Genomic DNA, 12277 nt, shown 5'->3' with positions numbered 1-12277 from the left:
CGGAAGAGGCATGCAAAGCAGGCAAGTCAGAATAGGGAAATCCGCGGGGGATTTAAATATCCCCCGCGGGATTTAAATAAACATGGCCGCCGCTTTTTTTCCGGCTTGGGGAAAAGCCGGAAAAGAGCATCTACACTGGCACGATCCTCCGGAATAAAGCCCTTTTCCAGAGGATCTCTTATTCCTACTTGCAAGTAGGAATAAGAGATCCTCCGGAAAAGGGCTTTATTCCGGAGGATCGTGCCAGTCTTGCAAGTAGGAATAAGAGATCCTCCGGAAAAGGGCTTTATTCCGGAGGATCGTGCCAGTCTTGCAAGTAGGAATAAAAGATCCTCCGGAAAAGGGCTGCCCGGCTGCCCGAGCCCCTCCGCAGCTTTGCTCCGCGTCTTCCTGGTCTACAGACCAGGGAGACGCGGAACAGCTTTTCTTGCCCTGGAGTACATGGGTGGCGGGACCGCGAGGTCCCGCAGTCCGTGTCCTCCGGGGCGAGAAAAGCCGCGTTCGTAAATGCGGATCCGACATAAGTCGGATCCGCGTAAGTCGGGGACTTCCTGTATTGTACATGTAATGTCATAGTCCTACTGACTTATAAAACTTTTCACAGGTCGGAATAATACTCTCTGATATTTCTCAGTATGATAGGATTCTTTATAATCAGGTGAAGAATAGAGTAAAAAGTACAGAGGCTAAAAAAGTGCTCCAGTGAGAAGCAAAATCCAAAATAATGTCAGCAGCCTGAATTGTTTAGATTGCTTCTTGTCAGATGTTAAACAGATGCCTTTTGGGAAGCATGTAGGTGTCGATTTGAGAAAAAAAATTGCAAGCAGAAATTAGATACATTTACTTTTGTGGAAACCTAGCATATGTCCTCATGTCTCTTTAATGCATGGGTGAGGAACCTCAGGCCCAGGGCCCAGATGCAGCCCTTGGCTTAACCGGCTATGACCCTGAGGCTTTGGGCTCCCATACTGGTGAGAGGTGGGTTTTTTTTCTTTCTCACTTGTGTGCAGCCCCCGACTGATTATTCTGTGAGTCAGTGTCCCCAACCCAAAAAAGGTTCCCCACCCTGGTTTTAATGGCTTCCCCGGGACTTCGCATGCGGCCTCCTGCCCCGAAGCCCTGATTGGCCTGGGGGTAGGGGAAGCAGCAGGGCCTCCGTGGGCCAAATCAACTTGCTTGGCAGGCCAAATCTGGCCCACAGAGGCCTTTTTTGCCCACCCCTGGCCTAAATGGATTAATCAATGCTTAATATGTTAGTGTACTTTTAAAATCACATCCCCGTAGAGTGCTACAATATGGAGTAGACAAGGTGTCTGGCTTTGCAGGACTTTAAAGCATTCATAGTTCCCCGAGTACATCATCATAAACTGCTATTCATAAAAAGCATACTTCAGAGCTTTTTGGATCATTTTGTCAGTGACTGGGTACTTCAAACTATCAATTTATTTATATTAAGAAGAAGTATTTCCTAAAAAGCAGGTTGATATTTTTATGCATAGCATAATTTTCTGTCTGCACGCAACAGGCATATTTTAGCAAGCGTTTGTTTTATAAAATAGCAAACTATTGGTAGTTAAGTTGGAAGGTTGTGTTTATTTTAAGTTTCTGGGTGTAAATAAAGTGATTTCCCTTTTAGACACAAATGAGTCTTCTCTTTTCTGTATAATGTTTTTGCTCTGAGAGTATATGACGAGAGCAGAAGAGTAATAAAAAGTAGTCTCTCAATTAATATTACTGTTTTTATTTATTCACTTATTTCCCATTTTGATCATCTTTGTAATAAAACAATCCAAGCAGGCCTGCCAACATGGGGAGGAAGGAAGGAGGCAGTTTTCCTGTGGCCCAGCGATTCAAAGGGGTCCAGGCTCCCAGCCGTCACTACTGATACTGCAGTTCTGGCAGCCGCTGGAGCCCCGCACCCATTTAAATAGTCGCACACTCCATGTGTCTTTGGTGGTGGTAGTGTGTGGGGTACACTCCAAGCAGCATGGAGGACTGGCTGTACCCAACCTTGCCCCTTCTGCCTAAGGCCCCGCCCCACCATGAGCGCAGAGCCAGATCATCCCCACCTAGCCCTGGGGCTTATAGAGGCTGTTGGCTTCCCTGAATCCAAGCAACATTTTATGGCACCATTGATCCCAATGGAACTTGAATACTGAAAAATGAAAGAGTTAACTTGTTTAAACAAGTTGAATGGTAAGCACTGGCCTCTCTTTGTTTCTGTTAAAATCAATGGGAGTTTTACCATTGATTTGAAAGTGAGTTGTTAGCCAGTGCTGAGCCCTTCTTCAAAACTACTGCCTTAATCCACCAATAAATATAGTGTACAAGAAGCTAAATCAGAAAATTCCCTGAAATTGACAATCAATAAGCAATAGCAAAGGGAAAAGCAAAGCAAGATTCATGTTATGTTTTATTGTGATATAAATGTTCTTTTTTACCATTAAGTTTTGCCCGTGGAAGTGTTTGTTTTGGGTGATCTACAAAATGGTATTTTTTGTGTGTATAACCCTGGTATGTTACTTTCAAAAAATGAACATGCAATGTCACCCATGTGAAAACCCAGAGCTATTTCTTCATTATAAATGAAAGTGTTTAACAAATTATTATATTAATGTAAAAATTCAGTAGGATTGCAACTGTTTTCATTTAATATCCTATGAAAGATATTCTGAAAATTAATTTGTACTACAAGTTAATTTTATTAGATTGTTCAAAAAAAAAACCATGCTGCAATCAGTAAAGCCTTTTTAGAAATTTGTGTCTGGCTTTGATTTTATCAGTATGAATCTGAACTCTTGTAGTTCCAAAATTACACTATATTCCTGTCCTATTCTGGTATATTCTTACTACTGCCAAGCCCAGAAGAATTTATAACTTTTCTGATCCTGGACATTTGGTCCAAATATAAGCTTTCCCTCTTGCATTTTTCCAGTCTATTTTGTATCTTTATAGGCCTCTAAAATTACATTTAAAATGTCAAACTGAATTGTTTTTAGCTTCAATGTGTGTTAGACTTGGAGGTCTGGACATGACGCAGAATTGCAATTTTCAGTTGTAGATTTTCTTTCCTTCCAATGTTGTTATTCCCTTAACAACAAAGAGTTAGATATTTTTCAAGGTCAAGAGGCAGCTATATTGCTGGATAGTGACATCACTCCATACATCAATGTAATCTTCATCTATCAAGTAGAATAACCACCCAATTGTACCATTCCAAATTCTCCGTTTGATTCTCTCAATACAGGGCAATTTGTGAACCTTTTACTTACTTTGGTGAGCAGGTTCCTCCAGAGAGTTGTTGCACATCAAAATATGTAACTTGATACGAGGCATATTAGCGGAGATAAAGATCTCTCCTTTTTAATACATCAGCAGCATGAACAGACATAGAGGAATTATAAACTCACAGAAAGGAATAAGTAGAAGGGACATTGATAGGTCGTCAAGTACAGTCTCCTTTACTGAACAAGGCCAAGTAAATCTGGACCATCACTGATTTCTTAATAAGAACCTGAAGTGGTGAACTACCATTATAATTAGAAAGTTTTTCTAATATCTAATCTGAAGATATGTCTTCACTCCTGAGTGGATTAACACTGTGGCAATCAATCCAGCAGGAATAGATTTAGTGGGTCTACTAAAGATCTGTCAAATTGACTGCCGAATGTACTCCTGTCAACTCTGGTACTCCACTGGAATGAAATGCTGAAAGCAGGTCAGTGGGAGAATTTCTCCCATCAAACCAGCACAGTGTAGATGCTGCAGGTAGTCAACCTAAGATACAACTCCAGCTACATCATCCATGAAGCTGCAGTTGTATAATTTTGGTTGACTTTAGCTCCTAGCATAGACCTGCCTTAAATCTCTCTTGCTGCAGACAAATCCCACTAATTTTTGTCTGACCTTGATCTTCATCCTCTTTATAATAACAGCCCTTAACATATTTGAAGACTGTTATCAGATCCCTCCTTAGTCATCTTTTCTAAAGAATAAGCATGCCCAATTTTTTTTAACTTTTCCTCAGAGGTCAAGTTTTCTAAACCAGTTAGCCTTTTTCTTGCTCTCCTCTGGAATCTCCAGTTTGTCCACATCTTTTCTAAAGTGTGGCACCCAGATTTGAACACAGAAATCCAGGTGAGATCTCACCAGTGCTGATTAGAGCAGGAAAAGTACCTCCCATGTTTTACAGATGACATTCCAGAACACACTCTAGAGGATTAGACCTTTTTTTGCAACTGCATCACCTTTTTGACTTATACGCAATTTGTGATCCATTATAACCCCAGGATCTTTTTCAGCAGTACTACTACCTACCCAGTTGTTCATCATTTTGTAGTTGTGCATTTGGTTTTTCTTCTTAAGTGAAATGCTTTGAGCTTGTTGTTAAATTTCATCTTGTAGAATTCAGACCAGTTCTCCAATTTTGCCATAGTCGTTTTGAATTCTCATGCTGTCCTCCAAAGTGCTTGCAACCCCTCCCAGCTTGCCATTTCATTATTCAAGTCATTAATGAAAATATAGGACTAAACCCAGTCCTGATCCCCTTGGGACTCCATTAGATACACCCTCCCAATTCAAAAGTAAACCATTGATAACTACTCTTTGAATACGGTCTTTCAGCCAGTTATGCACCCACCTTATAGTTATTCCATCGTGACCACGTGTCCCTAATTTTCTTATGAGAGTATCCTAAAATCAGGATACATCTCATAAAGCTATGCAACAGGAAGGTAATACACATAGATAGTGAAAGCAATATACTGCCAAAAATCTAAAAGGCACAGCCCTGCATTTGGAGTCAGTACAGAGTTGCACTGCCTTAGGAGATGAATGGCAAGTTGAGGTGATTTGTCTGACTTTGCTGAACTCTTTGCCACGTTGTGGATCCAGAAATGGCTTAAAGCTCAGGCTTATAAAATACTTCGGAAGGACAGGTTTTTTGCTTTTTGAATGGATCAGGTTGTTGTACCAAGTGGTAGATACATAATTAAAATCCAGGCAGTGGATGCCACTAACCTTTTGATATGGTATTCATCTTCTTCCCCCATCTCTCAGTTTATGTACACAGACAGATATGTTGCACATTCTGGTGTACTATCACCGTAGTCAATATTTTTTATCAGGAACAAAGTGTAAATGTTTCTAGTGAAATGCAACTTACCAAACCCAGCACCGAAGTAACTGAACACTCTGAAGTGGTATTTCTTCTGAGCAGGAAGCATTTTTATTTACAGCTAAATGTCAGCAGGGCTCTGGTTTTTCATCAAGCACCTGGCAGAATTGTCTAATTGAATGATGCTTTGTTTAATGGTTGCATGGAAACTACTGTAAGGGGTTGTGGATGTGGCTTGAAATGACAAATGATGTGTTTGTAGAAACTGCTGACAGGCATGGCTAGTCTTGACTTCAGCTGTTGTGAGGTAAAATCTTCAAGGTGAGAGAGACACAGGTTACGTGTTAGGAAATAACTAAGTGTACAACATTACCAGGATCAAATATAAAAAAAAATCACGAGTTGTGGTTAAAAAAAATGCAGTTTATAAAATATGCAAATGTGGGGGGGGGGATCTTTTTATTTGCCTTCTGGTTTCTGAGACGTTAGGTTACACTGGGGTCATGTTTTCAAGCTTTACTCCAAAACTAGAAGGACAAGAAACTTACTTTAAAAAAATGAATCCAGAAGCTAGAGCTTTAAGAAAACTATGGTGAGACTTGGAATAAAATTGTGAGACTCGGCAGCACTGCATATAAAATGTCATTCAGTGGAAATGATTTCAAAATTAAAGAAACAGGCTTAAGATCTCAAATTTACTTTATCAAGAAAACAAAAGTGATATTAAATCAAAACATATATGGAAAATCTGAAGATATATTTTGGCAGTTAGTGATTGTTTGCACTTAGTGACTGTTTACATAGCCTCTAATGTATCAAAAAAATGATGTCAAATTTAAGTTTTCCAGCATTCTCTAGGCCAAACCAAGAGGCCATTTAATACTATGAAGACTTTTATATTCCTCATCACAGAATCTGGATTAATAACAATGTTTAACTGATGAATCCAGAGGTATTGGTTTTGATCACAAATGAAAAAGAAAAATCCAACCTGCTGAGCATGCATGGCAACCTGTCAAGCAGAGTTTTACAAAAGAGACATATGTTTTATTTTGGTGTTGTAATGTACTGTGAGAAAAGGTCACATTCTTCAAGAAGGTTTCACCTTGTAGGAATACATTTCAAAGAAAAAAAGTGTTAAAGACTGTCTTATTGGGCTTTAAGAAAAATATATATTCTATGATATAATATTCTATGATAATAGTAATTCTAGATTATGTGAAGACTGAAAAAGAATAGATGAATAGGAGTATTTAGGCATTCATGATTTAGTTCAATTAATTACACTTAGGGAAAGACTGTTTTACTAGGCAAGCATCTTAACATTTTATACATTTTCTGGATTTTTATATCAACAGTTAAGTAAGCACGGTCACAATATGAAAAAAAAGGCTGTTGTTTGGTTTTCAGTCCTAAAAGGAAAGTTGTATGCGTGTTACTCATGACCATTTTTGGAAAGTGTAGCTGAGTCTCTCTTTGTTATATAACAACATAAGAACAGCCATACTGGGTCAGACCAATGGTCCATCTAGCCCAGTTTCCTTTCTGCTGACAAAGATTAATGCCATATGCTTCAAAGAGAACGAACATAATAGTTCAGTAATCAAGTGATCCATCCCATGTGTCAGTATCTGGCAGCTGGAGAAATGGGAAAAATATTTGTCAGTATATTTTTGGAGGTTGTGTTTTACCTTTTGACTTCCTATCAAGAAGCTGCAAATGCTAGAATAATTCATTGAGGTATGATGTCACATAGGAATGCTTTTAAAAAAACACAACACTGTGTTCCTAACACAGAAATGTGATTCATTTTTCTTATCTTTTTCTATGCACAATTAAATTAAATCAAATCATGTGAGGTGATTCATTGCTTTAAGCTAAAAAAGATAAATGAAAAAACATAATCAGATGTCCAAACTAATGGATAAAATGGTATGCCCGGCACTAGTTTTCCTGTTAAAAATTGGAGCTACCACTTTTGATTAGAATAATCAGACGTTCTTTGCATTTTTCTGACTTCGGAGCAAAAATGCTTGTATGTATTTTTTTTGTTTTAAATCTCTTCCTTAACTTTGAAAGTAAGGCCCAAGTTCTTCAGGAAATCAAGGACAATGCCTGAATGACAACAAAAATGGTAATAATGTTTACATTCAAGTTTCTGGGAAGCCGGGCTGGGAAAAATAAAATTACCCATGGTGGGTAAATTACATGCCAGGGGACTACTTGAAGACCCTTTCATCAACAGCAGCATTTTCTCAGATTGTTCTGCAAAACCAAGAAAATTGGTTCTAGCCAAGCCAGGAATGGATCTTAAAGCCATTTTCTTTCATTAATGTGCTATGGATGGAGTTTCAGACATCGGTTTCAGACTAAAAATAGAAATAAACATTCAACATTTTGAAATTAGTCACTGTTCTCAAAATACTACTTTCTCTGACTCACTAAGTAATTTTTGAGCTCTTACTTTCCTTTCTAGGCAGCTTCAAGTTATTTATAAACTCTGAAAGAATTACTGAAAGAATACTTTAAACACAGAATATCTTTATTTATAGATGACTACTGTAAGCATCTCAGTATTACTGCTCATTGTACCATCTCCTGCAGCCTTTTTTTCTGTTGTCTTTGCATAGATAGCATAGAATGTGCTACTGTAAGAAGTGGATCTTTTATATTTCTGTTGAAAAATATATTTCTGTTGAAAAAGATTGTGATACTCTTCCACCATAAGTAGATCTATTGACTTTGTGATACTTTTGGTCATGGTCAGTAATATGGATGTTAACAGGCGGGTAATTCATTAATCGTGTAGTTGATAAAATTTTTATTGACTATACGATTAGTCAGTAAGGGAAGGCTTGCTCAGTCCCGGCTCGCGCTGGATCCAGGAACTATCTCCACTGTGGCTCTGCAGTTTAAATGTAGTAAGAGGCAGGCGCACAGGCTGCCTGGCTCCTACTATATTTAAACTGCAGAGGCACAGTGGGGTTAGCTCCTGGACCCTGAGCGAACCGAGACTGAACAGGGCTTCCTCAGTCCCGACTCACACCGGGTCCAGCAGCCCCTGTCCACGGGAGCTGCTGCCGGAGAAGCCTCTCCTGCTACTTTGCAGCAGCCTCCCCTGCTCCCCCTCCCTCCTGTGCTGCTGCCTCTGATAGAAGCAGCAACGCATGGGGAGGGGAAGGAATGCGGCATTGCAGAGACAGTGCTGGGGGGAACTGGCTTTTAAGTTGGTTCCCTCCAGCACCAGCTCCTGCTTCCTGCCTTTTGCTGCCTCTGATCCTACCCTTTGACTAACTACTTGTTTACATCTCTAATAAGTAACCTGGCCATAAATTTGGATCATTTAATTAGAAAGACATTGCCCCAATTTGGTAGGGGAAAGAGGAGCTGCTCCTGCAGATGCAATGAGCAGAAAGCTTACGGGTTTTTTTGGAAACATGCTAGAATTTATTCTTAGTTACTTTGCTCTTATAATAAGATATCCTTAAAACACTATTCCCTTAAATCTGAACAGAAGCTTATTTTTTGTAGAATAGATAAGCAAAGAATGTTGCAGAAAAATAGAGACAGATCCATTCAGTGGTTCGGGTCCAAAAAAGCTTGTGGTGCATCAGCAGCATTTAACATACTCAACCACATTGCAGAGCTCAAAGAAAGCCCTGTATTTATATTTCAGAGGATGTGGAACAAAGATTTGGACATGTGATGTGCATGAAAATTTAATGAGAAGAAAAAAAGAAGTTGCCTAGATACCTTTTCTTCTTACCTCAATGATTAGCTTGTAAATGACAATTTCACTACTAGAAATGTCTATCTACAGTTCCAAATATTTTTCTGAGCAAAGAAAAGGGATGTTATGGTCTCTTTCTTCATCTTAACAAATAATAAGGTCCGCAAACGTCATTAGTTTCACTGAAGCCAACAGCATGTTTGGACTATATAAATGCTAACCAAACAAATTAATTCTATCTCAAGAAGCCATTTCATCTTTTTTAAGTACTGTTGAAAGCACTGAGGTTTTAGTTTTCTTTTGTATGAAGGTAGGGCATTCCAGTTGTTCTGCAGACAGCTATGAAGTAACATCTTAATTTACAAATAGAATAATTAAATAAATGGGGATTACTTGCAGTGCACTCAATATGAGTGAAAGTGAAACAGTCTGAAACAAGGTGCTTAAAGAACTCGCGTGATTTTTCTCCTGTAAAATCTCTGATCTGAGACAAATCTCTGTTTCTGAGCCTGAGTCACTGGGTGAAAATGCCCTTTAAGGTTGTGTTGAAGGATTTGATTACCATATCACAATTCATTTCCATTTGTAAGTGTAATTGTACAAAGCCATCTGCATGCCTTAACAGGAACAACGTGAAGAAAGAATTCCATAATGTGCTAAAGCAATTAATGGAACAGTTCAAAATATTTAGGCTGAGATTTTAAAATGTGCCAAATGTGATTATTTTTCTAAACTGTCTAGACAGCTTTGAAAATCTCATAATTGTTGGTTCTGGTTTTCTTATAACTGTTAAAAAAGTTACAAATATTATGGAATAGCTATAAAAATTAGTCGTCATTAATTTATTTTGTTTGTTGTCATCCTCAGGAAAGATGTCTGGTGATCGTGGTCTGAGGAAACAGCAGCAGTTGAACAATCTGGTGTCCATGGTGATAAAACTATCTAAGCCTGGAGATGTGATTGTGGATTTTTGCAGTGGAGGGGTATTGTATGTTCTCTGTATATAGTGCAACATTATTGTTTTTTTAATCTTTTACAATTTCAGCAGGACATGATTGCAAAAAATAGGATCATGGAGGATCATTCTTTCAGGGCTGTCAGGGACCAGCCTACCTGTGACAGGCTTCTGTAAGAGACAACAAGACAGTTCAGACCACCCTACAAACAATGATATTTCTAGGCAGCTTATTAGTTAATGAACCTGATAAAGTTGCCAAGGTCCTGTTAAGGGGGATGCTAGAGGCCAGATGCTCCTGAGAAGAGAAGCTCCCATCAGAGCAAGGGGCCTGGAAAGTGTGCTTCTAGAGAGGGGAGTTGGCTAAGTAGGTAGGGTTGCCAGGTGTCTAGTTTTGAACCAGACGGTCCAGTATTTGAGCTTTCTGTCTGTGAAAGAAATTGAGAAAATACCGGACATATAAATGTCCGGTATTTTCTAATTAAGTACGTTTTATTATTATCATAAATATCAGTACGCAAATACACAGTAGAGAGGAGGGGGGCGGGGTGAGGTGGGATGGAATCCCTGGGGCCAGACTCACCCTTGCGCCCCGCCGGAAACGTGTATGGGATGGGCAACAAACACCCTGGGATCTGCATGCACCCAGGCCAGCCCTGCTCCCCGCCTGCCAGTTCCCCCACTTCCCCTACCCCCGCTCCCCTCCTGGCCAGCCCCACTCCTCACCAGCCAGTCCCACTCCCCCCAATCTCCTCCTGGCCAGCCCTGCTTCCCGCCAGCAGGTTCCCCCCCCCCCCCCATATCCCTGAGCCAGCCCCGACCCTCACCTGGCCAGCCCCGCTCCCCGCTGGCTGGTTCTTCCCCGGCCAGCCCCACTACCCCCCCAACCCTCTCCCGGCCAGCCCTGCTTCCCACTGGCCGGTCTCGTCTTCCCCCCCCCCCCCCCCATCTGAGATCAAGTGTGTCCGGTATTTTTTTGAAACCATCTGGTTACCCTATAAGTAGGAGCAGCAACAGCAACACAAAAGCTTACAAAAGAAAGCTGTAGAAAGTAGCTTCAGGTGAATGCCACAAACAATAAAGGTAGAGATAATGGGTGATGGGTGAAGGCCCAGTCCTTCCGCCTGAGGCCCCACTCCTGCAGCATCTTCTCCTCTGGAGCCAAGCCCCACCCAGTCCCAGCCCAATCTTTCCTAGCTAGCAGCCCCAACCCTCCCAGGTGGCCAGGGAAATGGGCTGTCTCAGCCCTAGCCTTCCTGGGTGGCTGAGGCACATGGGCATTTTTTGGGAAGGCAGTGCCTTTTTTTGCCTATGTTAGAGGCATAGCATGGTAGGGCAGGCTGCCCATGGTAGAGATCGAACCGAACCCAGCTCCAGGAAGGAAGGCTGATGCAAAGAGAATGAAGAGCTTTGGTTGATAGTTCAAGGCTGCAGCAGAAAGAAGGAAAAGATTTTACTTTGGGGGTATGTTTGGACTCAATGTAGACACCAGAGGGGACTTTGAACTGTGCAGTTATTTAAAAAGTTCAGAAGAGAGTTAACTGAGAAGGGAGTCTGCAGAGCTACCTCAAGGGAAGTTGAAAGGTTGGTGCTTGTGAGTGCCACTTTGTGACACAAGGCAAAGTTACAAACTTCGTAATCTGAGTTGCTTACAAAGTCACTGTCACTTTTGAAGGGGGTCAGCTGCATGAGGATTGAAGAATGACTTTCTTTTTTTGGTTTTCACAGGGCCATGTAGGAATTGTTCTTGCTCACATGTTGCCATCATGTCAGGTAAAGTTTCAATAAACTACAGACAATGCAATCATCAGTATTTGATCATTCACAACTTTTGTTAAAAAAAAGCCACTACAGGGTGTCCCCCCTATAAGTTGCCTTGGTATACATCCATTCCGCACTAAAGTCATTGGCGCTTGTAGGAACTGATGGTTATAAGTCCTCCCATTCTCGCTCTTAAGTTGCACAAAAAAAACCCCAATTTGTGCACATTGAAGTCAGCTGCAGGGAAAAAAATCCTCACCTTAAGTCATTTTGCTATAAGTCCAAGTTTTTTGGAACATATCTTTGGAACAGTGAGGATGGCCTGATGGAAATCACAGTCGGCTAACAGTAATGCTATAGTGGCTTTACATATATACTCTAGTGAGGGGCTCTGAATTTGTGCATACATCAGTATTTGTTGTATTGCAGAATTGTGGGTTATCCCTATTCAGCAAAGCACATAAGTACATGTTTAAGTTCTCTGCTGAATTGAAGTGTTGAATTGAATATTCTCTGGAAAAGCAACTAGCCCGCTTTTCTGACCAATCCTAGGATGTGGGAAGAAGTCTGGCTAACCAACATATATTACATGCACTAGTGAAGGCAGCCCTGTCCTAAATCTTGAGAGGATGTTTCCTTCAGCAATTCTTGAGGCTCCAAGTGAACCTCAAAGAGTTGATTCACTTCTAGCCACTTGCAACAGGGTTCGGGTAAA

General features: G+C 40.6%; 1 protein-coding gene across 3 annotated transcripts in view; it reads left to right on the top strand.

Moving 5' to 3' along the window:
• GSTCD (glutathione S-transferase C-terminal domain containing) overlaps nucleotides 1-12277 on the top strand; it is a 133398-nt gene that overhangs the window by 92916 nt on the left and 28205 nt on the right. For all 3 annotated transcript variants that reach the window (XM_089778047.1, XM_075929687.2, XM_006119312.5), the window contains 2 exons: nucleotides 9714-9829; nucleotides 11530-11574. In XM_089778047.1, the coding sequence (XP_089634173.1) occupies nucleotides 9714-9829; nucleotides 11530-11574 (161 nt within the window). The remainder of the gene's footprint in view (nucleotides 1-9713; nucleotides 9830-11529; nucleotides 11575-12277) is intronic.

This window comes from Pelodiscus sinensis, chromosome 4 (assembly GCF_052426305.1).
Source record: "Pelodiscus sinensis isolate ZL-2025 chromosome 4, ASM5242630v1, whole genome shotgun sequence".
In the NCBI taxonomy this organism is placed as follows: domain Eukaryota; kingdom Metazoa; phylum Chordata; order Testudines; family Trionychidae; genus Pelodiscus; species Pelodiscus sinensis.
The sequence above is the reverse complement of the archived record's forward strand: the minus strand, read 5'-3'. Positions and strand labels throughout refer to the sequence as shown.